Source organism: Notothenia rossii (assembly GCF_949606895.1).
Source record: "Notothenia rossii genome assembly, chromosome: 7".
NCBI lineage: Eukaryota > Metazoa > Chordata > Actinopteri > Perciformes > Nototheniidae > Notothenia > Notothenia rossii.
Window position 1 is genome coordinate 41557361 of NC_136905.1, and position 23796 is coordinate 41581156.

At 45.3% G+C, this 23796-nt stretch overlaps 1 protein-coding gene across 1 annotated transcript in view; it reads left to right on the forward strand.

The window, feature by feature from the left end:
• Positions 1 to 23796, forward strand: part of adgrb1a (adhesion G protein-coupled receptor B1a) — a 247092-nt gene that overhangs the window by 164540 nt on the left and 58756 nt on the right. Inside the window, exon 15 of the mRNA XM_079640839.1 lies at positions 21287 to 21362. Within this exon, the coding sequence (XP_079496965.1) occupies positions 21287 to 21362 (76 nt within the window). The remainder of the gene's footprint in view (positions 1 to 21286; positions 21363 to 23796) is intronic.

Consider the following 23796-nt stretch of genomic DNA (forward strand, 5'->3'; position numbering starts at 1 on the left):
GTGACTTCTTCAAATGTATTTTTGTTCCATTGCTTGAGCACCACAATCAAAGCTTCATTCACAATCATTTGTATTGGAGTAATGGAAGACATTTCTCAGTGAAAGAAAATAGTTTGATATTGAACTATTAGTGTTTTTGTTGGCTTACCTTTGACCAAAGTTGCCATGCATCAGTACTGTATTACAATTGATTGCAGACCGCCGGTAAAACGTATGTTAATTCCATGTAATCTGGAGTTTTATAGCATCAATCAACATCAATATTAATGTTGTGGAATTTCGTGGTGGCAATATTGCTTTATGAGTTGTAACACATTATGAAGGGCAGCAGCAGCAGCAGCAGCAGCACTAGTCCATGAGCTGTAAGCGTGGGTCCGTATCATAAGAGAGTTATGTCATAGTGTTTTTTGTGAATGTATTGAACCACTGACAGTGGTATTCAGTAACAAAGTACACTTACTTAATTTAATTTGACAGCTTATACGATACAATACGATAATACTTTATTGATCAAGTCTGAAATTTGACTTGCGTCACAGCAGCTCCATGTCCAACATCAACAGACAAATATCCAGACACAATACATGAAACACAAACAACAAACAGTTAACATAATAGCACAATGTAAAGAACAACAGAAGAATTTATCTGCTCGCCCCAAAAGACATAAGACGGCGGAGAAAATAAATTCTTTGTTTTGTCCTTTTGCACAGATATTCAATGTGATCCTTCCATGACAGCAAATGGTCAATCATTACAAGTATTTGTATGAAGCTCCATGCTTGATTTCATCTGTATGGATGACAATGCAGCTCAGGGTCGTCTGTGTTACTGAGCAGAGATATTATTGCAGTATCATCAGAGTACTTAATGATGACTTGATGTGGTGTGTTGGTACGACAATCATCAGTGTATAGAGTAAAGAGCACAGCTGAACTCACACAGCCCTGGGGGGCCCCTACATTGGTTGTGATGGCAGATGACAGGGTTTTGTTTACCTTCACAAGTTGCTCTCTACTAGTGAGGAAAGCAGCATACCAGTAAATCAGGTATGGATTTACTTCCATTATGGCCATTTTTGACACCAAGATGTCTGCTTGTATTGTGTTGAATGCTGATGAGAAGTATAGGAAGAGGGCTCTTGCATAGCTGTTGCGTTTATCTAAATGTTTAGTCATGATGTGAACCAGAGTGGCCACAGCATCTTCCGTACCGCACCCTTGTTTATAGGCAAATTGGTATGGATCCAGTTTGTCTTGTATTGTACTGATAAGAAATCGGAGCAGAATTCTTTCTAGTGATTTCATAATCACTGAGGTGAGGGCTATTGGTCTGTAGTCCTTATGTTCTTTTGGGAATGGAATTTTGGTCAGCGGTTTGATGTGTGAAGTTTTCCATGACAGAGGGATGGTGTGCATGTCAATAGAAGCCTGAAAGATGAGTTGCCACACTGGAGCCAGCTCAGTCGCAACGTTTTTCAGCAGAAAACCGCTGCACCCATCTGGCCCAGCCGCTTTCTTGGTGTTGGTGCACTGAAATGTTTTTCTGACCTCTTCGACACTGATGGTAATTTTATCAGAGGAAGCAGGTATTATGGTTTCGAGCATTTTAAGTGCACTTTGCAGAATTATCCAGTGATTCAAAACGGGTAAAGAACGTGTTTAGTTCGTTAGCAAAACAAAATTCATTGTTCGTCACAATAGGTTTAGCTGAGGATGACATTCCTGTCATGGTTTTCATGGTGTCCCATACCTTTTTGGGGGTTTTGGCTTTAAAAGCATTTTCCAAAATCTCTCTGTGTGCCAGTTTTGATTCCCTCAATTTGACTTTCAGTTCTTTCTCTGTCTGTTTAAGTGCTCCATAGTCTTTGTTTTTGAAAGCTATTTTCCTGGTATTTATAACAGTTTTAATGTCCTTAGTCACATAAGATTTATTATTTGGATAGATTTGTATTTCTTTAGTGTTTCACTCTTAGTTAAAATTAAATGATTTATAAAATTCTAATTACAAAATAAATGCAGGCTATAAACAATTGAACACATGCATGCATTGCAACATATATCAAGTACATTTCAAAGCAACTGCAACTGCATTGCTACAATCCCAAACCACTACTTGTAATGGCAGCCAGCTCTGGACACTATTGGAGTGATTCAAGGCAGTCCATGAAGCTGATTGCTTCTCTCTGCAAGTGAAGACACACATATCAAACTAAATCAAGAAATTGCTCACACACACACACACACACACACACACACACACACACACACACACACACACACACACACACACACACACACACACACACACACACACACACACACACACACACACACACACACACACACACAGACACACACACAGGGGTTAAAGTGGGGCCGGAACGATCCAGAACAGCGTTCTGGCACCTTCGATTAATAAGTAAATAAATCGGATTGGCAGTTTCATACATAATAATGTCAAGCGAGTTTACAGGGCTGCCAACTCTCACAAAATTGACATTTTTCACACGCTCTCAGCCACAAGTCCATTTTCTCAAGCAGTGAAAAACAAATTCATAACCAGTGTTGTGCTAGTTACTGAAAACCAGTAACTAGTTACCATTACTAGTTACTTCATTTCAAAAGTAACTCAGTTACTTTACTGATCACTTACACCCAAAAGTAACGCAAGGGCTCCCATTAATGCCCTTATAGCCTTCATTTCAGTACTGTTATTGCATTGGAGAATAATACAATCTGTTGATCAAGAAATAGCAATAGTAGAAATATCCTGCATGTGTTCTAAAACATACCTGGCAATGGCTTTATCAACTTTTCCCTGGCTAGCAGTCCCTCGGTTAAAATCCAGCCGCTGTTGCTTAGCAGAGTCACTCTTGCTGGAGTGGCGTCGGATGAGTCTGGGTCTGTGGTTTTAGCGAGGCTACTAGCTTAGTCCCAGCCAGTGGCGGCGCCAGATTATCTTTGTTGGGTAATCTATGGTAGGGCTAACCCATACAGTGGTGGTTCTCAAGTCAGTATTTGTAATGTAATGACATACACACTATATCACAATTAATCCTAGAAGTTCTGCTGTCTGTCTGCAATTTACTCTGCGCGAGTTTGGGGACTTTTCACTGTGAACGTGACGTATCAGTAATGCATGACGCAGCAGAACCAGATCCCTAGAGAGAAATCTTATATCTCTATGACTCTGAGCAGACCCAACGTTTCGTTGCTCTGATTGACTGTAGGTCTATTCAAATTGCATTCGGAGGCATTCTTGATCTGACCGCGTCCGCGCTGATATTATAACGCGAAATAATTTCCACACCTAGTGTATAAAACTACCCCACTACTTAGACTATTCCTTGCACCCCTCTAGCATAAGCCCAAATGGTATCAACCATATTGCGTCAGTAACGTACACTTGTTGTTACAGCAGGATCAGTTTGTGTGTTGTGGACACGACCGGTAGATTTTTGCAATCCGTGTTAACAACATGCTTACTTTAACATACTTTTTCATGGTCGGGCTAAGGTAGGGCTAAGCCATTCGTTGGTATGGCTGTAGCCTACCCCAGCCATACCCTGGTGCCGCCACTGACTGTACTTAAGTACAGTTTTCATCTCTGTTCGCCTCGCTGTTGGCGCCGCTCACCAACGTCTGGGAGCCGTGACTATATAAAAAAAATAACGGAGTAACGCACCATGTAGTAACGGTAACTGAGTTACTGAATTAAAAAAATAACGCGTTAGAGTACTAGTTATTGACAAAAATAACGGCGTTACAGTAACGCGTTACTTTGTAACGCGTTAGTCCCAACACTGTTCATAACTGATAATGTCATGGTGCAAAAAGAGGACACTACTGCACATTGCGCAACAGCAGCACCAGGCAGCAGACCATCTGAATAGCGAGAAATATACACAAATGTATTATATTGTAACCTATTCCCATGCATGTTGCTCAAAGTAATCTCAGTCAGTCTCACTTCTGCGGCTCTCCCTCTCCTCTCGCGCCATGCGCACCAGGCAGGAGTGAGAGTGAGTTACCATGGTTACGGGGACGCTCTGTGTCTGTCGCTCTGAAACTTCTCGCGATTCCCGATAATACGTTTTTAGTAATATAACATAATTGTATAAAGAGAGAGAGAGAGACCCCGAGACCTATTTCGGAAATAAATCTACGCCGTCGCTTTTCTCCGGACTAAGGACGAGTTGTTAGATTTTTTCCCCGGCAACTTTCCTGCTGAGAGCGGGCCCTCTCCACGCCGTCACCACAGCAGACAAGATGGACGCCTCTCTCCCTCACACCAGAGGAGCCGGGAACTCAGTTGCAAGGCTCTGTGGCTGTGGGTTCAAGATCTCGGACACAGACACACACCAGGTCTGCTCGTCCTGCCTCGGGCTGGAACACGCCCAGGAGGCTGTTGATAACCCCGGCTTGTGCGGGCATTGCTCCGGCTTGTCCCGAAAGAGCCTCCGCCGTCGGCTAGCTACCCAAGCTAACCTGGCGAGCATGGGATCCCTCGTGTACACTGGCGCGCCGGATGGCTTCCAGGACACGAGGGCACCCACCGCTAAAGTCGAACCCTGCACTGTGTCGGTCTGGGGTTCATCTACGGCGGCAGCTGCGAAGCCAAAGTCCCGCCCTGAGTCAGGCTGGAACTCGGTAGCAGCGAGAGACGTGAGATTGGGACCCCTGGCTACGCGAAGCTGGGGCTCCCAGCTGGACTTCACCATGGCCACACTCGCGGACGATATCCTGGAGTCGGAAGGCGTGGAGAACGAAGAGGATTCCTCTGAGTTCCTACCCTCCGACTCAGATGAGCAAGATGAGGACGTCTTCATGCCACCAGCTCGGGCTGCAATGCCGGGAGCGATGGCTGCTCCCCCAGGCGACAGCACACCAGCTTTGCCATGTCTCAGCGTGGACCTGCAGGCCATGTGCCAACGTGCTGCATCCAGGCTAGACATCTCATGGCCCAAGATGGCCAAGGAGACCTCTAGGTCCCGCTAAGAGGGGAAAAATGTGCCCCAAGCAGTGAGGAGAAAGAGGCAACTCCTGCCGGTTTTTCCAGAGTTGCTGGATGAGGTTAAGGTCTCCTGGAGAGACCGGCCCTACAGTAACAAGGCCCCAATCCAGGGTGCCTCCTCCCTGGACTGTGACGGTATGGAGAGGCTCGGCCTGCTCCGCATACCGCCAATGGAACCGCTGGTGGCAGCTCACCTCCCCCCGAGGATGACGTCTGCACCGAGCAGGAACCCCACGCTACCGGTGAAGGCGGACCGACTGCAGTCCACGCTGGCGGATCGAGCCTACAAAGCCGCAGCGTTGTCCGCCAGGGCCCTCAACATCTCCTCGCTGCTAACTACCTACCAGGCAGAGCTCTGCGGGGATCTGGCGAGCGGATCTGGGCCAGCCTTATGGGACGAGATCGCAGCGGTAACGGACATTTGCCTCCGGGTACAACGCTGCGCGGTCCAGGCCACGGGCAAGATCATGGGCATAATGGTGGTGCAGGAGAGAGCCAGGTGGCTCGACCTGACCACCTCCCAGACCGGGAAAAGGAGGATGTGATGGACATGCCTATAGTTCCCGAGGGCATTTTCGGCTCTGCTCTGGTCTCACTAAAGCGGAGACGGGAGTCGAAAAGGAGGGAAGACGAGGCCCTCCACCTCTGTCTTCCTCAGAGGGTCCAGCCGCCACCTACAACGGTCTCACTGCAGCCCCCGGCCCGAAATGCCCCTCACCCTGCTCGGCTTATGATACCGAGGCAGCTGAGGCAGCAGCCCGACCCGAGTCCCCAGCCCAGGCAGGAGACGGGGACGAGCTGGGCGTGCAGATCTCCGGTTCTGGCAGCAGCCACGCAGGCGCAACCGACCCAGATCCTCAGCCACCTGACGGGAAGGAAGAAGCGAGCAACCTGACGGCCTCCTCTTCTCCCCTCTGTGACAGAGCTGCGTTCTCCAGCTCCAGATGTGTTCCTGCCTCGAGAGATGCCTCAACGCCATCCTCAAGTGCACAAATACACATGTCTGTAAAATATTGTTGTGTTTTTTTCTGTACAAAACATTTCCGCTGACGCATCCAGGCTCAGGCCAAGGGCGCAGCTCAAAAAAAAAAATGATAGAAAAAAGAATAAAAAAAGAATAAAACCAATACACAGTCCGCCTATTGTTCCCCTTTTGAGAGCAGCTACGGCATCTCTCAAAAGGGGGACATTAGAACGGGTCTGTGAAGGCACCTTCGCCATGCCCATGCATAGTGGCGACAGGGGTTTTAAAGCCGCATGCGTAGTAGCGTCAGGGGTTTTGAAGCCGCCTTTGTCACGTGCAGACGCAGTGACGACTGGGGCTGTGGAGCCTCCACTGTCACGTGCAAATGCAGTGTCAGCTGGGGCTCTGAAGCCACCACTATCACGTGCAAGCGTGGTGGCGGTTGGTGCTGTGAAGCCTCCACTATCACGTGCAAAACGCAGTGGCGGCTGGTACTGTGAAGCCTCCACCATCACGTGCAAACGCAGTGAGGGCCGAGGTTGTTAAAAACACCACAGGTCAGCAGAGAAATCAGCAGGAGATGTTCACAATGTCTGCCAGGGACTTTCTCGAGACAGTAACACGAGGCTACGGCCTCCGACCCAATGTCACCCCCCCCTCCTCCCTCGCTCTCGGGCATTCTGTACTCACAGGCCCGGAGAGAGTCAACCCGCATCCGCCAAGCGAGTCACTGACTTCATGCGCTATCTGTGCATCCTCCACGCACCTAGTTCATCCCAGGGCAAACTAGAGTGTTGCTGAGGCCCAATCCTACCTTTATCCTAAGGTGGTTGGTTCAATTGACATTGAGGCAATTTTCTTCCCCGCTGTCCCCCCCCGGGGAACAGCGGTTGAATTTGCTATGTCTAGCCCGTGCTTATGCACTTATGTGGACAGATCAAGGGAGTTTTGTGTGATAATGACCGACTCTTTGTGTCCTGGGCTAGCCCTTACAGGGATAGGCCCGTTACTAGGCGACGGTTCTCCCACCGAATGGTAGAGACCATTGCTTTGGCCTATACGAGTCGGAAATTGCGGGCACCTTCGGGTTGCGTGCTCTTTAGACTCGGGGTCTGGCTACACCCTGGGCTTTTGTCTCAAGGGTGTTTCGATCCAAGACATTTGTGCAGCGACAGGCTGGGCCTCGCTGCTCACTTTTGTCCGCCTTTACAGACTAGACATCTCTGCTCCCAGTGTGGCCCGAGCAGTGCTGGGCGCCCCACTGAGTCAGAGCTCTACCTGTTAGGTTCTGGTTGGTTTTGTGATTTTCGAGATAAGCTCGTCTGGCAATACGGGAGTTACGATTTCCCATAGTGGGACATCGAACGGAGTGTTATGAATGAGAACTATAGGTTACTTACGTAACCCCAGTTCTCAGAGTAACATTCATTTCATTTCAAACCTTTATTTAGACAGATTAGTCCCTTGAGATCATCGATCTCATTTACAAGGGAGACCTGCATCATTTAGTTCCACATGAAACATAAAAACAACATACAAACAACAGAGGATATCATATTTACATATTCAACATTTACAAATACCCAGAGTGTCAGAAAGCATTTCATTTAGACATGCCTTAAATACATTCAAAGAAATAAAAATGCTCAATTTCAATTTTGCCTGTAGACTGTTCCAAGCAAGTGGAGCTGCGCACATAAAAGCTGTCTTACCTAAGACAGTCCTTACTCTTGGCACATCTAACAAGACTATATCCTGTGATCGCAGACAATAGCTGCTTGCAACTTTCTGCTTTATCAATGAACAGATATAATACGGGAGTTTGCCCAACATAGCTTTATAGATAAAAGTGTACCAGTGACTGAGCCTCCGTACAGTGAGTGATGGTAAACCTGCCTTGGTATACAATGTACAGTGATGAGTAAGTGCTTTACAGTTAGTGACAAATCTCAGAGCACTATGATACGCAGCATCTAGTTTGCTTAGGTAGTTGGCAGGTGCATTCATATACAGCAGATCACCATAGTCCAGCACAGGTAAAAAGGTCACAGTGACTAGCCTTTTCCTGGCCTCAAGCGAGAAACAGGACTTATTCCTGAAAAAGAAACCTAGCCTAACCCTCAGTTTTTTAAGCAGGTTATTGACATGAAGTTTAAAAGAGAGACAGTCATCAAGCAAGATACCAAGGTATTTGTAACAGGCAACAACTTCAAGTTTTGTTCCTTGCGTTGATACAATATCTAAAACAGGCTCTGGTGACTTTTTAGCTTTTGAAAAGAGCATTATCTTGGTTTTATCCACATTTAAAAGAAGCTTTGGTTCAGAGAGCTGAGTCTGAATAATGTTAAAAACAGCCTGTAATTTAACAACCGCCTCCTGAATGGAGGTACCTGCACAATACATCACGGTATCGTCCGCATAAAAATGTAAAGTAGCTTCATCCACATTTTCACCTAAACTGTTGATATATATGGAGAATAAAAGTGGACCTAAAACAGAACCTTGAGGAACACCATTAGCAATGTTTAACCACTCAGAAGACAGCCCATCAAAGTGAACACATTGGGACCTTTCAGAGAGGTAGTTCACAAACCACCCCACTGCATGGCTGGATATGCCAGTACTGAGTAGCCTCTGTTTTAAGACACGATGATCAACGGTGTCAAACGCTTTGGAAAGGTCAATAAACAGAGCTGCACAACTCTGTTTATTATCTAGCATACTAGTAATATCATTTACCACTTTCATTGTTGCAGTGATGGTGCTATGTTTCTTCCTGAAGCCTGACTGATGTTTAGACAGGATATCATTTATACATAAAAACTCCTTTACTTGTTCACTCACAAGTCGTTCGAGCACCTTAGCCAAAACTGACAATTTAGAGATTGGCCTATAGTTATTTAAAATAGTTGCCTCCCCTCCTTTCAGTAGAGGCAGGACATAAGCAGACTTCCATACTTTAGGAATTGTATTTGTGCTGAGGGAGAGGTTAAAAAGAGAAGTAAGAGGTGGAGCAATAAAATCTGCAGCTATCTTTAAAAAGAAAGGTTCTACGTTGTCCGGGCCAGCCGGTTTCTTAGGATCTAACTTGGATAAAGCTTCATGGACAATACCAACAGTTAAAGGAGTAAAACTGAAAGGGTTTTCCAGACCACATTGTTCAGAGTCAAGGACTGGAGCGTTCACAGAAGCAGAAGCACAGTCAGTGACAGAATCAAACAGAGAGCCACAAGAGACAAAATGCTTATTAAAGCAATTTAGCATGGTGGCCCTGTCTGATATAATGCCAGATGCTGTGGTGAGGTACGGAGGTAGCTCATTTGGGATATCACCAGTGGAAATCGATTTTATGGCTTTCCAAAATTTACTAGGATTATTCAGGTTTTCTGTGGTAACTGACAAATAGTACTTTGACTTAGCACTTTTGACATTTGAAGTAAAGCTATTCCTTAGCTGCCTAAAGCGTAGCCATTCTACCTCTGAGCCTGATTTCCTAGCCTTTGCCCAGGCATTGTTTCTCTCATGAAGGAGACTGGACATTTCAGCAGAAAACCAGGGATTGTTTCGTCCCTTCACTCTAAATTTACGCAGAGGTGCATGTTTATCTATAATTTTTATAAAACCAAGATAAAAATAAGACCATGCAGTTTCTACATCAGCGCACAGATCGATTTTTCCCCAATCAAAATCAAACAGATCATGTAAAAAACCCTGCTCCACTAAGTGTTTTTTATCTCTCTTTGTGATGATGCGTGGTTTAACTTTTTGGACCTTAGTGTCCCTAATTGTGGCTACAACACAGTGGTCACTCACATCATTAGCAAATACTCCCACAGATGAGTATTTATATGGAACATTTGTTAAAATTAGATCAATTAAGGAGGATTTATTTGGGGACTTAATATTTGGGCGAGTAGGACTGTCTATAATCTGAGTAATGTTCAAAGAGGTACACAGGTTTTTAAAATCCTCTGACACAGAAGTTAACCAATCCCAATTAAAATCACCAAGCAGCACTATTTCCTTGTAGGAAAGTTGAGATAACAGTTTTGCCAATGAAGATAAGGAGTCCTTGACAGCCGAGGGGGCCCTGTAGCAACCCACCACCATGACCTGTTGACCCTTTGTTACTTCGACATTCACAGCTAAAAATTCTAGTTGTTTACTAACAGATTTGGAAACCATTTTTGTTACACAAAACTTATTTTTCACATAAATGGCAACGCCACCACCTTTTTTAGGACGGTCAGTGCGATATGAAGTGAGATGTCTCACCAGACGGCCCTCCTTGCTATGGTGAAGCGAGAAGAGGTGCTTATTTTGAATGACGCATGCGTCGTGGCGCAAGCTACTTATAGGGGGTGGATTCCCTGATGATGACGTCAAGATCACCCGCCAATCAGAATTGGCGTAAATGAGATTGATGCTTCTGTTTGCTCCGCGATGAGGCACATCATCATACACGTACGTACGTAGGTCGTTCTCCACTTCCATCCGAGCCCTGTACTTGGTCTTCATGGAGGTCAGTGCTGAGAATGATGACTCGCACAGGTATGTGGTTGGAAAGGGGAGCAACACCCGCATGGCAACAGCAGCGATTTCCGGATACTCCTGTTCAACCGAAGGCCAAAAGTCCATATGCCCCCCTTGGCCGAACCAGCTTCTCAGCGTCCCGTCGCATGGCAGGTCCAGCAGCTCCTCCTCTGCTTTTCCACTGAGACCCCGCGCTGATGTATGGGCAACAAAGGGGTCGCGCACCCAGTCCCAGGCATCGGTGTCAACGTCAGTGAAATAGTCATTGAAATAGTCACCAAGGGAGGCAAGATGCGAACCGATTGTATTTTTCACAATCTCAGCTGGCATTTGGTTTGTGTCCAAAAACTCTGTGAGTTGGGGGAACATGTCTGTAATGCCATTTTGCACCCGCCTTCTCCAGATCGCTGTTTTGGCACGGAAAGCCTTGATTTTGTCGCTTACCTCCAGGATAGAGGCATATCTGCCTTGAACGGACAAACTGAGATCGTTCAATAAGTTGAACACATCTGCGAGGTAGGCGAGCTGATCCATTCGGGGTCCGAGAAGAGTGCTGCAGTGGTTGGCTTGTCATTCTGGATGAACTCACACAGCTCTTAGCGCAGTTCGTACACCCGCTGTAGCACTTTTCCACGGGAGAGCCAACGCACCTCTGAATGGAAAAGCAGGGTGTCCTGTCCTGCGCCCATCTCCCTGCAGAGCTGGCCGAATAAACTGGACTGCAGTGGCTTACACTTGATGTGGTTGACCATAGATACCACTGCGAAGGGGAGCGGACTGTAGCTCAGGACTCAATGATTTTGACGCCAGAGCCTGCCTGTGCAGCATGCAGTGGGTAGCTATCATCATTGGATTGCGCTCCTTGGCACGAGCAACCACCCACTCTTGCGTCCGGTCATGGCAGCTGCCCCATCCGTGCAAATCGCAATGCAATTCTCCCAACTCACATTGCCAGTCTCCATGAACATATCTATAACATTGGAAATCTCCTCACCTGTTGCTCGCCCCGTCAACTCTTGACCAAATAAAAAATCTTCCTGAATCCTTCCTTCCCACGGGTAGCGAACCAGCGCGATGAGCTGCGCAGAGCCGTACACATCAGTAGAATCATCCAATTGAACCGCGAATTTAGACCCTCTCAGCCTTTCCAGCAGTTGTGATTTGATATCAGCAGACATGTCCTCAATTCGTCGTCTGATGGTGTCATTTGACAGAGGTACTTCTCAATTTGGCAGCCGCATCTTTCCCCACCATCACCTCACACAGATCCTCCGCAGCAGGGAGCAGCAGTTCCTCCGCTATTGTGTGGGGCTTTCGCGCCTTAGCAATCCTCTGCGCTACCAGGTAGGAGGCCCGCTGCGCTTTAGCAGAAACAGACGTAACATGGCAGGCTTCATCGCCTCATTGGCAAGACACCGCAGGCATATCAGACATTTCGGTTTCCCTTCCACTTCAATAAATCCGTATTGGAGATACTCCTCATCATATTTCCTTACTTGGGTTTTTTGTTTTTCATTTACTTCATTTGTAGCCGTATCCGGTCGTTTTAAAAATCTGTCCATCTTCGTAGTATGCTAGCCGTGTTATATCTCTATGATGCTAGCAGCGGCGCTCTCTGACTGACATATCAGTTATTGTTGTTTCCACGGTAACGGGTGACGCGCTTGATTTTTAAATGTATAGATTTGTTAGATTAGAACGTAATCTATTAACTATTTTAGATAAAAAAATATATATATTATTTGTTGAACTATGAAGCCTTTTGTAAAAAAATAAATAAATGAAAAAAAATGGTATCATGATAATTTAAATTAATGAATCTGAAAACTTTTCACGGACCCCCTGGCAGAGTGCCACGGACCCCACTTTGAGAACCACTGCTCAAGGCGACATTGGTTCATGTCCCCGAGCACTATTGCCGGTGCATCTGGGTGGTTGAGTTGCAGCTCGTGAACACAGTCAGCGATGGAGCCGGCCGCCAGTGACGCTCTGCCACTGGGAGGCACGTAAACAACAAACAGTAAAATACACCCAAATTCTCTAGGCAGATAGAAGGGTCTTAGCGTCATGCCGAGAATTTCTACTTTGGGATCACAGGTTTTATATTTTACTGAGTATGATCGGCACCACAGATCATTAATATACACACAAATACCGCCTCCTCTGGTTTTCCCCCGAGTTCGCATCCCTGTCTGCTCGAACAAGGGTAAATCCGGGTACTTCAAAGAGAGATTCAGGCATCGTAGATTGTAGCCAACTTTCCGTGAAACATAGTAAAGAGGCCTCACGATATTCATGAAAGTACCTTGTGTATATCCTTAGTGTGTCCACTTTGTTGCTCAATGAGCGCAGGTTTGTGAGAATGATGGATGGAAGTGGTGGCCGGCTGAATCTCCGCCGTAGGCGATTCCGAACGCCTCCCCTGCTTCCTCGTCTCTTTTTCCTGATGTGTCTAAGCAGCTCCCGAGGGATGTCATCCAATAACGAAGACCACAGGTGGCTTGGTGTATTCATAGGAGGCCGATCGCATTGTAGCTCCAGCATAGCCTCGCGGCTGTAGCCGCGTAGAGGCCGGGGCTCCTCGCCATACCTGTTCGTGTTGTGGCTCAGGTGTGTTTTGAAAAGTTGTATGGCCAGACATGGTCCGCAGAAGGCAAAAGTAATCCACAGGATCAAAAGCATGGTCTCTCAAAAATGATGTTTCATACAGACAAACAACGTTTAGACCATAATTAGCCCAAAAACAAACAAACAAAAACAAAACACAAGACGGACGGAGCAGCTGAGACGTGGTGCGCAGCCGAGCAGCGCACTTCACGCCTTCCATTGCTCTGCATCAATCATATGAAATATAAAACACATTTACAGTAATGCATTTAGTTATACAGCTTATCACCAGCTATCAATCTGTCTAAAACTTGAATCAGCTCTACCTGTGCCAGCTGTATGAATCACAATAATGCACCAGTAATTATACTCAAAACATACAGTATAATGGATATATATTATTCTGGAATTGGCAAATCTGCATAACGAGTACTTTTACTTTACGTAATTGGAGCTAAGACTTTTTTACTTTTACTTAATTAACATTAAGAATGCAGGATGTATACTTGTCATTTTACTCTTTGTGTTTCTACCTTTCCTTAAGTAGAATACCTAAGTACATCTTCAACCTGTCAGTGGAAGCTTCTTGTGTTTTATTGCTTGATAAATAACCCCATGCCAAAACACTTTTCAAAAAAGAAAAGTATTGTAGCTCAAACGAATGGTCCTCTTTTATTATTGACTGGTGGCTTTATTTTCAGTAGCCGGACGGGTTATTTATCCGTTGGGACATTTACGACCATAAGAGACAGCTAGCATGCTAATGAGGCCGTCACTCCTAATCAGGAGTCAACAGGAGCCAATCAGGAGCAATTAGAGACCATTTCCATCCCAGCTGGGGAGCGTCTCCACGGTGAATCCAGCAGCCAGCCTCTTCACGCACACAGCTTGGACGTGCTTACAGGGTTGAAACAGCACTGTGATGCTTTGTTTACATGGATTGATGGCTCCCTTCTCACATCCCTTGAAATGCCATGCAAAAGCATTTTTCAAAACAAAACCAATGGCTTACTTTGTGAGCTACAAGAGAAAAGAGAGACATGTGTTGATTTAAAGTGTCAGAGTTTTGGGGGTACGCAGGACAGATGGGATGTGCCTTCTCTTTACAGTGTACAGTGTACCTACATTCAATCATCTCTATTTGTTATTGCAGTGTTTATATTTAAAGTGCAAAATAAAAATTGTGTCTATAACTTTTGCAAAGAAAAATCCCAACATCTTGTCATTCTGTATTAGCTGCAGAGCATTTGCTATGAGGCACTTAAGGAACAATGCAGTTTAAAACACAATCAATCATTCAAACCGTGACAATACATCTGTCCACCTTTGTGGTGTTTATATATTATTCAAATGTACTGCAACAGGTAAGACTTACCTCCAAACTTCAATGATTGATGTTGTTTTTCTGCGTGGTCTCTCCACAAGGATTTACTCACACACCAGTGGAGGCCTTAGTCCATCCATCCATCTTCTCCCGCTTATCCGTGGTCGGGTCGCGGGGGAAGCAGTTCTAGCAGAGAGCCCCAAACTTTCCTTTACCTGGCCACATCAACCAGCTCTGACTGGGGGATCCCAAGGCGCTCCCATGCCAGCGAATAGATATAATCCCTCCACCTGGTCCTAGGTCTACCCCTTGGTCTCTTCCCAACTGGATGTGCCTGGAACACCTCTCTCGGGAGGCGCCCAGGTGGCATCCTAACTAGGTGCCCGAACCACCTCAACTGGCTCCTTTCGACGCGAAGGAGGAGCGGTTCAACTCCGAGTCCCTCCCGGATGACCGAACTTCTCACCTTATCCCTAAGGGATACACCAGCCACCCTGCGGAGAAAACCCATCTCGGCCGCTTGTACCCGCAATCTCGTTCTTTTGGTCATGACCCATCCTTCATGACCATAGGTGAGGGTAGGAACAAAAATGGCCCGGTAGACAGAGAGCTTTGCCTTCTGGCTCAGCTCCCTTTTCGTCACCACGTTGCGGTAAAGCGACTGCAGTACCGCTCCCGCTGCTCAGATTCTCCGACCCATCTCATGCTCCGTTGTTCCCTCACTCGAGAACAAGACCCCTAGATACTTGAACTCCTTCACTTGGGGTAAGGACTCATTCCCTACTTGGAGTGGACAGTCCATCGGTTTCCTGCTGAGAACCATGGCCTCAGATTTGGAGGTGCTGATCCTCATCCCAGCCGCTTCACACTCGGTTGCGAACCGATCAAGTGAGTGCTGAAGGTCGCAGACCGATGAAGCCATCAGAACCACATCATCTGCAAAAAGCAGTGGTGCAATCCTTAGTCCACCGAACCGCAGATCCCCTCCCCCACAACTACGCCTCGAAATCCGATACATGTATATTACAAACAGGATTGGTGACAAAGCGCAGCCTTGGCGGAGGCCAACCCTCATCGGAAATGGGTCCGACTTACTGCCGAGGACCCGGACACAGCTCTCGCTTTGGGAGTACAGAGATTGGATGGCCCTGAGTAGAGACCCCCTCACCCCATACTCCCGCAGCACCTCCCACAGTAACTCCCTGGGAACCCGGTCATACGCCTTCTCCAAGTCTACAAAACACATGTAGACCGGATAAGCGTACTCCCAGGTCCCCTCCAGGATCCTTGCGAGAGTAAAAAGCTGATCCGTCGTTCCACGACCAGGACGGAATCCGCATTGTTCCTCCTCAATCTGAGGTTCGACAATCGGCCTGACCCTCCTTTCGAGTACCTTAGAGTAAACTTTCCCAGGGAGACTGAGTAGTGGGATGCATCTGTAATTGGCACACACCCTCCACCCCGGTCTGCCACTCCTTCGGTACTGTTTCCGACTTCCACGCAACATTGATGAGACGTGTCAACCATGACAGTCCCTCAACACCCAGAGCCTTCAGCATTTCTGGGCGGATCTCATCCACCCCCGGGGCTTTGCCACTGTGAAGTTGTTTGACGACCTCAGTGACCTCCCCCCGGGAGATTAGTGTTCGCCCGTCATACTCCAGCTCTGCCTCTAACATAGAGGGCGGAGTTGTCGGGTTCACGAGTTCCTCAAAGTGTTCCTTCCGACGCCCTAACAGTCCATCAGTTGAGGTCAACAACTTCCCATCCTTACTGTACACAGCTTGGATGGTTCCCTGCTTCTCCCTCCTGAGGTGTCGGACAGTTTTCCAGAACAACTTTGGTGCCGCCCGAAAGTCCTTTTCCATGTCTTCTCCGAACTTCTCCCACACCCGCTGCTTTGCCTCGGCCACGGCTGAGGCTGCTGCCCTTCGGGCCTGTTGGTACCTTGCAACGGCCTCCTTCTTCTGTCGAACGGCTTCCCTGACCACTGGTGTCCACCAGGAGATTCGAGGATTACCGCCCCTTGAGGCACCTAAGACCTTGAGACCACAGCTCCCCGCCGCGGCTTCGGCAATAGAGGCTTTGAACACTGACCACTCTGGTTCAATGTCCCCAACCTCCACAGGAATGCCCGAAAAGCTCCGCCGGAGGTGTGAGTTGAAGGCCTCCTGAACTTGGGCCTCCTCCAGACGTTCCCAGTTCACCCGAACTACACGTTTGGGCTTACCAGGTCTATCCAGAGGCTTCCCCCGCCACTCGACCCAACTCACCACCAGATGGTGATCAGTTGACAACTCCGCCCCTCTCTTTACCCGAGTGTCCAAAACATATGGCCTCAGGTCCGATGATACGATAACGAAATCGATCATGGACCTTCTGCCTAGGGTGCTCTGGTACCACGTACACTTATGAGCATCCTTATGTTCGAACATGGTGTTTGTTATGGACAATCCATGACTAGCACAGAAGTCCAGTAACAAACCACCACTCCGGTTCAGATCAGGGGGGCTTTTCCTCCCAATCATGCCCCTCCAAGTGTCTCCATCATTGCCCACATGTGCGTTGAAGTCTCCCAGCAAGATTAAAGAGTCCCCTTCAGGAGCCCCATACAGGTCTCTTTCCAGGGTCTCCAAGAAGGCCGTATACTCTGAACCGCTGTTTGGTGCAGAAGCACACACAACAGTCAGAGTTTTCCCCCCAATAACCCGCAGGCGCAGGGAGGCAACCCTCTCGTCCACTGGGGTAAACTCCAACAACGAGGCACCCAACCGGGGACTTGTGAGTATCCCCACACCCGCCCGGCACCTCACACCTTGAGCAACTCCGGAGAAGAATAGAGTCCAACCCCTATCCAGAAGTAAGGTTCCAGAGTCGACGCTGTGCGTAGAGGTGAGCCCAACCAGATCCAACTGGTAACGCTCCACCTCCCGCACAAGCTCCGGCTCCTTCCCCCCCAGAGTGGTGACGTTCCACGTCCCCAAAGCCAGCTTCTGTCGCACGGATCTGGTCCGTCGAGACCCTCTGCTTTCACTGCCACCCTTCTGGCAGCGCACCCGACCCCATCGCTGTTTCCCGTAGTTGGTGGGCCCGCGGGACGGAGAAGCGGAGGTGTTGCCCATGTTGCCTTTTCGGGCTGTGCCCGGCCGGGCTCCAGAAGGGGGACCCCGGGCTTCCTCCGGGCCGGGTATCCTCACTTCGTGTGTCGTCTTTCATGAGGTCTTTTGAACCAATCTTAGTCTGGCCCCTTGCCTGACACCAATTTGCCATGGGAGACCCTACCAGGAACACAAGGTTCCAGACAACACAGCCCCCAGGTTCATCAGGGCACACAAACCTCTCTACCACGGTAAGGTGCTGGTTCTTCAGAGAGGCTGGAGGCCTTAATATTAATTAATACACATTTTAACTTTAATACTGGAGGCCTTAGTATTAAAGTTAAAATGTGTATTCAGTGTTCCTCACCGCAGTGTGCATCTTTTAAAGAGGACATGTCATGCACAGAAACCTATAACACACAACAGGAAAGGGAAAACCTCCAAAAACATAATGGGGACTCTTTAAGTCTGAGAAATGTTGTTTTCATTAAGCATTTGTAAAGCCAATTATGTAAGCACTTTGTATGCAGCACTAATAACACGCATTTCGACTTTCTAGAAATGCACAAAGTTAAACAATCGTAAAGAAAAGGGCTACTACATAGTGCAACTAGCCAAAACTCTGCTTAAACCTTTAAGAGGGTTACAATTCAACTGTGAGACACTTGGCATTCTCCTAAATAAGCCCCTCCTTTCCAAAGATGCTGATTTCATGTGCTGTTCCTTCTAAGTGCATAACGATATAATAAAATATACTAATGCGATGGTACAAGTTAAATGAATTTAGAGACAGTGAAATATTCATCTGTATTTTTAGTTTTAAACTTGACCAAAATTCAGTTTTTTTGTTAAAGCCTCCATTAGGAGGCAATGTGAGAAAACTACTGCAAAGTTCATGATGAAAATCCTGTCTGACGGAGAAGTTACATTTGTATGATGTTTACTCCGCTCTTGGCATGTGTGCTACTGTTAGGAGGTAATGGAGTATATTAGGTAAGCACAAGTGCACACTCACTTTTTAAAAGGTTTTCTAGTCCACTTTCTCTCACCACTAACTGGTTTAGAATCCGGCACATTCTATCTGCAAAGTGAAGTGTGTTGAAGCAGCAATTTGACCAAGAGATATAATGTGTGAAAATGACTTTATGCCTAGTCATGAAAATGAGCTTTTGTGTGAAGTCATGTGAGTAATGAAGCATATGCATGACCAAATGCATGAGCATATTCACACAGCATATGCAAACAAGTATCCATTCTCACTACGAGCAAATGGATATCGACAGACACTTGGCTAGGGACTGTTTCAGTTCTCCTACGCAGACATATAACTTATTGAATCACTGAGGAAAGTCCCTCCAGGCTTAGTGTTGTTGGGCACAGACAATCTGGCTGAGCATATTGGATTGGCCCGCCAAAGAGAGGATGAGCAGGACACATAACACTCCATCCTCCTCACACACACTAACACGTCTTGCTTGGTTCCCCCCTGATGCCCATGGGAGCTCAGCTGTTGCCTGGGAGCCTCTGCCTGGCAAGCTGATCGCTCTCAGGCTGCCACAGTGTGCTGGAGCAGAAGAGCTGGATGTCTTCAAATGGCCCGGCAGATGGAGTTGTGTTTTCTTCGCCTCTGACACTGTACCCAGAAAGAGGAGGCATCTCCTTGCCCCGGGGCTGTGTGTGCCTTTACGTAGTCCAGCAGTCAACTTTTGACACATTTCTTCTGATGCTGGCACTACTCTGTTGTCTTGCAGCAGAGGGGGCTCATCTGCAGGGGGCTGCAGCAAGATGCAGAGCAGCCAATACATAGTGTGAGAGTCCTGTAGATGTTTGGGGATTGTGAATGAGACGATAGTGCATATGTTCTGAAGCCACTCAAGTGAGCCTGGCAGCCAGGTCATTGGATGATGTGAGGGACCTGAGGAGTGCAAGTAAAGATTGTGATCATTTATTTTATTTACCCAAAGTATACAATATTGTTACGATGGGTTATAAAATGAACAAAGATTATAGAACCTAAGCATAACTAAACCGAGTTGAGTGCTCCTCGAACCGAGACACACTGATCTCCTCTCCAAATTGCACATTTTAAAGGTCGCCTACTACGCCAAATCCACCTTGTCATATCCCATACATAAACATGTGCAACAGGGCTGAAACAGAGGGGTTTTTGGGATGCTGCAATGATATGTTTGGTGTTTCAGACAAACACTTCAGAGACATGTTTTGTGTATATCTGAGACCTATAATATATTGATGCAAAACAGTATAATAGGGACCTTTAATAACCATGCTGCCCTGTCAATAGTTGAGTTCAGGGGAGAGAAGCCTATTTAAAAGAAGGGGAGCTAGGGTGAAGTTGCTCTGGGAACTGAACACCCCTTGGGTTTTAGGAGAATGGCACGGTCCAATCAGACAGCACATCTACTGAGGCAGGTGTGATTCAGCAGCTCTGCCTATGGCCAGGGGGAGGTGAGCTGCAGGACACTGAAAGACTTTATATTTACTGGATCAAACAAGTTTGCGTGCAGTAAGATTAGTCAAAGTGGGTTCCAGTTTGTGTGATGTTAAACAGAAACAAAAAACATAACCTTTAAGAGGTGTTGGTTGTGAGTTACAGCCTTTACAGGAGACCTGAAGGCAGTATGATGTAGACCCAATGCGCTGACTCAGTCAAGTCCAAACTGTCCCTTCTTTCACTTTTCTGGAAGGAAAATAAGTTGCTGTTTTTACTTTCTTAACAAAGTGTTTAGGGTTTTAACTAGATGCTGGCCATGTGGACTTATGTACAGCATGTGCCAAACGAATAGATAACCAAAGTGGGCCAATACACTCTGACCTGAGATTAGCCATGCTAGTTGCTGTCTGTTAGCAGGATTGTTGATGTGAAAGCCCTATTGACAGAGTGGTCAGTACATTGAGAACACAATCAGTCCATCCCTCTGTCTACTGCCATTTCATTCAGTTCCATTGGAATCAGCCCAAATCTACTCACACCAGACTCCTCTGGTGTGTCATTCTGTGTATGCCTGTCATTTTAACAATCATTTCACCTGCATTCTGTAACTTTATCAATATCCATCTTTACATAGGCTAACAGTAGAGACGTATGTTACTTTTAGTACTGTTCAAATTACATTGGGTATCTGAATGGTTGCTTTTACAGTTCCAAATAGTGGGATGGGTTAAATGCAGTAATACTGTTCTGTGTGCATGTGTGTAAATTAAAAGTAGATTTGATTCAAATCCCAAATTTGAGCATTATTAGACATCATATAATGATGTGATAAACGATTGGATATTGTTACTGTTATCTGGACTGGGAGCCCAGAGGAAAGTTAAAACATGTTGAGATAAGCACCTCTGTGTATCCACTCAGTGTCTTTACTCCACCGCTGGAGTTTAGTCCATTCTCCTTTCTTGTTTTATTATTTTATTATTTGGGTGAGACCAGTGTCAGGCTCCGCTGCTACTATCTGTCACTACAGAGATTATTGAAATCATTTGTCAGTTGTTCGTGTATGTATCTGTGTGTTTGTGTCAGGCTGTGAAGCTGTGGAAGTGTTCATAGCTAGTCATGGAGGCCAGCTCCAGTGTCAGAGCTCTTGGGGGCTGGAGGAGTGGCTGAGCTTCTCCTCTGCAGCAGGCCTGTGAGCCAGCAGAGACTGAACCGGTTAGTCTTTCCAACACTCCTGAAACCACGACATTAACCTTCCTGCTCTGTGTGTGTTCTTTCTTCCCAAACAGAATCAGACGAGTCCTCCACGTTTGTAACCGGGATCGTTCTGTACAGAAACCTGGGCAGCATCCTGACTCTTCAGAGGTAAGACTGCTGACACTGAAGGATTAGACACTGTTGACTTATAGTTATTATTGTTAACCAGTCATGAAGCTTGATTCACATCAGGGATAGAGTGGTGTATTCCGACATGGACACCAAGGAGCACACATATAATCGAATGTATTTGACAGTTTTAGCGCACTAGAGCACTGGCTGCAGTACAAGGAATACCTAACAATGCAGGACACAAAGTATATGTTTTATGTTCTAGGCATGTTAGTCAGTAGTGGTACAGTAAAGGAAGGAACGCTATGTAAAACAACTTATTAACTAAAAGTCTACCTACTAACTTTTTTTAAAACTCTCCAACTAACTCAGCAGACCTTGATGTTTTTTTAAATATCTCAACAACTTCTGGATGTATGCCATGACACTTTTGTACAAACACTCATGGTCCCCAGATGATGGATCATACCAACCCTGTCTCCTAAAAATTACGTTCCCACAGAACTAAACTGCATTCTCAATTACGTTTAGCAAGAAACGTATTTTCTCCCACGTTACGTTTGTTATGAACGTATCTCAAATACGTTTATTTTCTACATATCTTCTAGAAACATATTTTCTCCCACGTTACGTTTCTTATGAACGTTTCTTAAATACGTTTATTTTCTACATATTTTTGCCATTTATTGTCTTGCTTATAATAATGATAATAGTCATTTATAAATGTCATTTTAGAGCACACATTTGAAATTATGAATCGGGCTCGATATATGGTTAAATTAAAATCAGTAGGCGAGGCTGTAATTTCGCCAGCTGTTACTCTCATGTGCGAGGCAGAAAATAATAGTTTTAACATGCCAAAAAGCTGCTGTCTCGTTTATTGCACCTCAAACATTAAAACAAATCCAGAGTTACGGGTTTCTGTACTTCCTCTAAGAACAAAGGACAGTAACAAAAGATCTCTGTGGCTTCAGGCTTGATCGCCGTTCAAATGACAGCGGTGGTTTCCCCAAAAGTGGGCGGGGCTGTAAAGTGACGTAGATTTTTCTCTCCTCTATTATTCAAAACCATTCTATTTATTCTAACGTAAATTACATGACAGTGTTTTATCTTTTTATTTATTTGTTTTTATTTTAAATCGTATCATTTCTGACTTTTTTTCCCGTCTGTGAGGAAAATAAATGGGGCTTAGAGCCTCAAGATAATGAAATCTGTATTTTTGAAAATCTGTTATTCTTTTCTAAATGTTATTTACTCAACAACAACACACAATTATCCTTGTTTTTATTTTCTCGTTTAATTCTATAATCTTGGGCTTTTTAGCATGCCTTTTAGCCGTAAATGGTGCACAGCTGATATAAAAGGACTTGTAGTTTTTAAAGATATTACTTATTGCCTTTGAATATAAGAATGTAAATACTGAGTTGAGAGAATAGTCAGGGGATTTGGGTGATGGCAGACACATCTATGGAATCACAATTTCAATAGCTTACCATTAAATGACGGATATACCTTTCTGTCTGTGATGTTTTACAAATCAGATATTAATGTGTAGAAGTAAAACATGAGAAATAGTATAGCAATATCCTGTAAAATTATGTGAAAACATGAATAAAACTAAACATTTGTAGATGTTATACATACATAAGTGTCCTACACTAATAATACAAAGTTATTATTAGTATGCTGTGTGAACATTGTGTGCACCGCCTAGTGGTTATAGGACGTTATTGAATTATTTTTGTTGAATAATGTTATTTTTGTTGAATAATGTTATTTGATGAAAAAAATATTAAGAGTACATACGTTCATAGGGGGAGAGTAGAAGGTCAATGATAGAAATATAGAATATAAAAAATCAAGAAGATACTATAAGTGATCTCTACAATAAAACAGTTTAGTGCTGGATGTACAACAATATTAATAGGAGGATGTCCAAAAGAGACACACGAATTAACCTTTATTAACACATTAAAGAATACTTTAGGTTAAGGTCTTCTTTCAAATAAGAAAAAAGCTTTGGGGGTACATCTACAGATAAATATTAAGCCTGACAAAGTACTTAACGTCTAATATATTGCTTTCCTGCAATGTTATGAAGCACTTATTTTAACTGATACTGTATTATACACATTAGTGATACTCTAGTCTAATGTATGTAGATATTATAAGAAATGTGCAGAATTTGACAGTTAAATGGTGGAGGTATACACACATATTGGTAGATATCTTGTAATGCACTGTTGAGGAACCTGTGACCCACGCTTTTCATTCATTGCATAACTACACTGTAGTTGTGTATATGATATGTCAATAAACCTTAGAAAATCTTGAAATCTTGAAAGGGATGTGCAAAATAGCCATTATACAGTCTTTAATTAACTATTAGAAGAGAATAACGAGTAATTAATATACTTTATAGAGATCTGCAGATAAATGTTTAGTCTTCTCAAGCACCAACTATCAAATA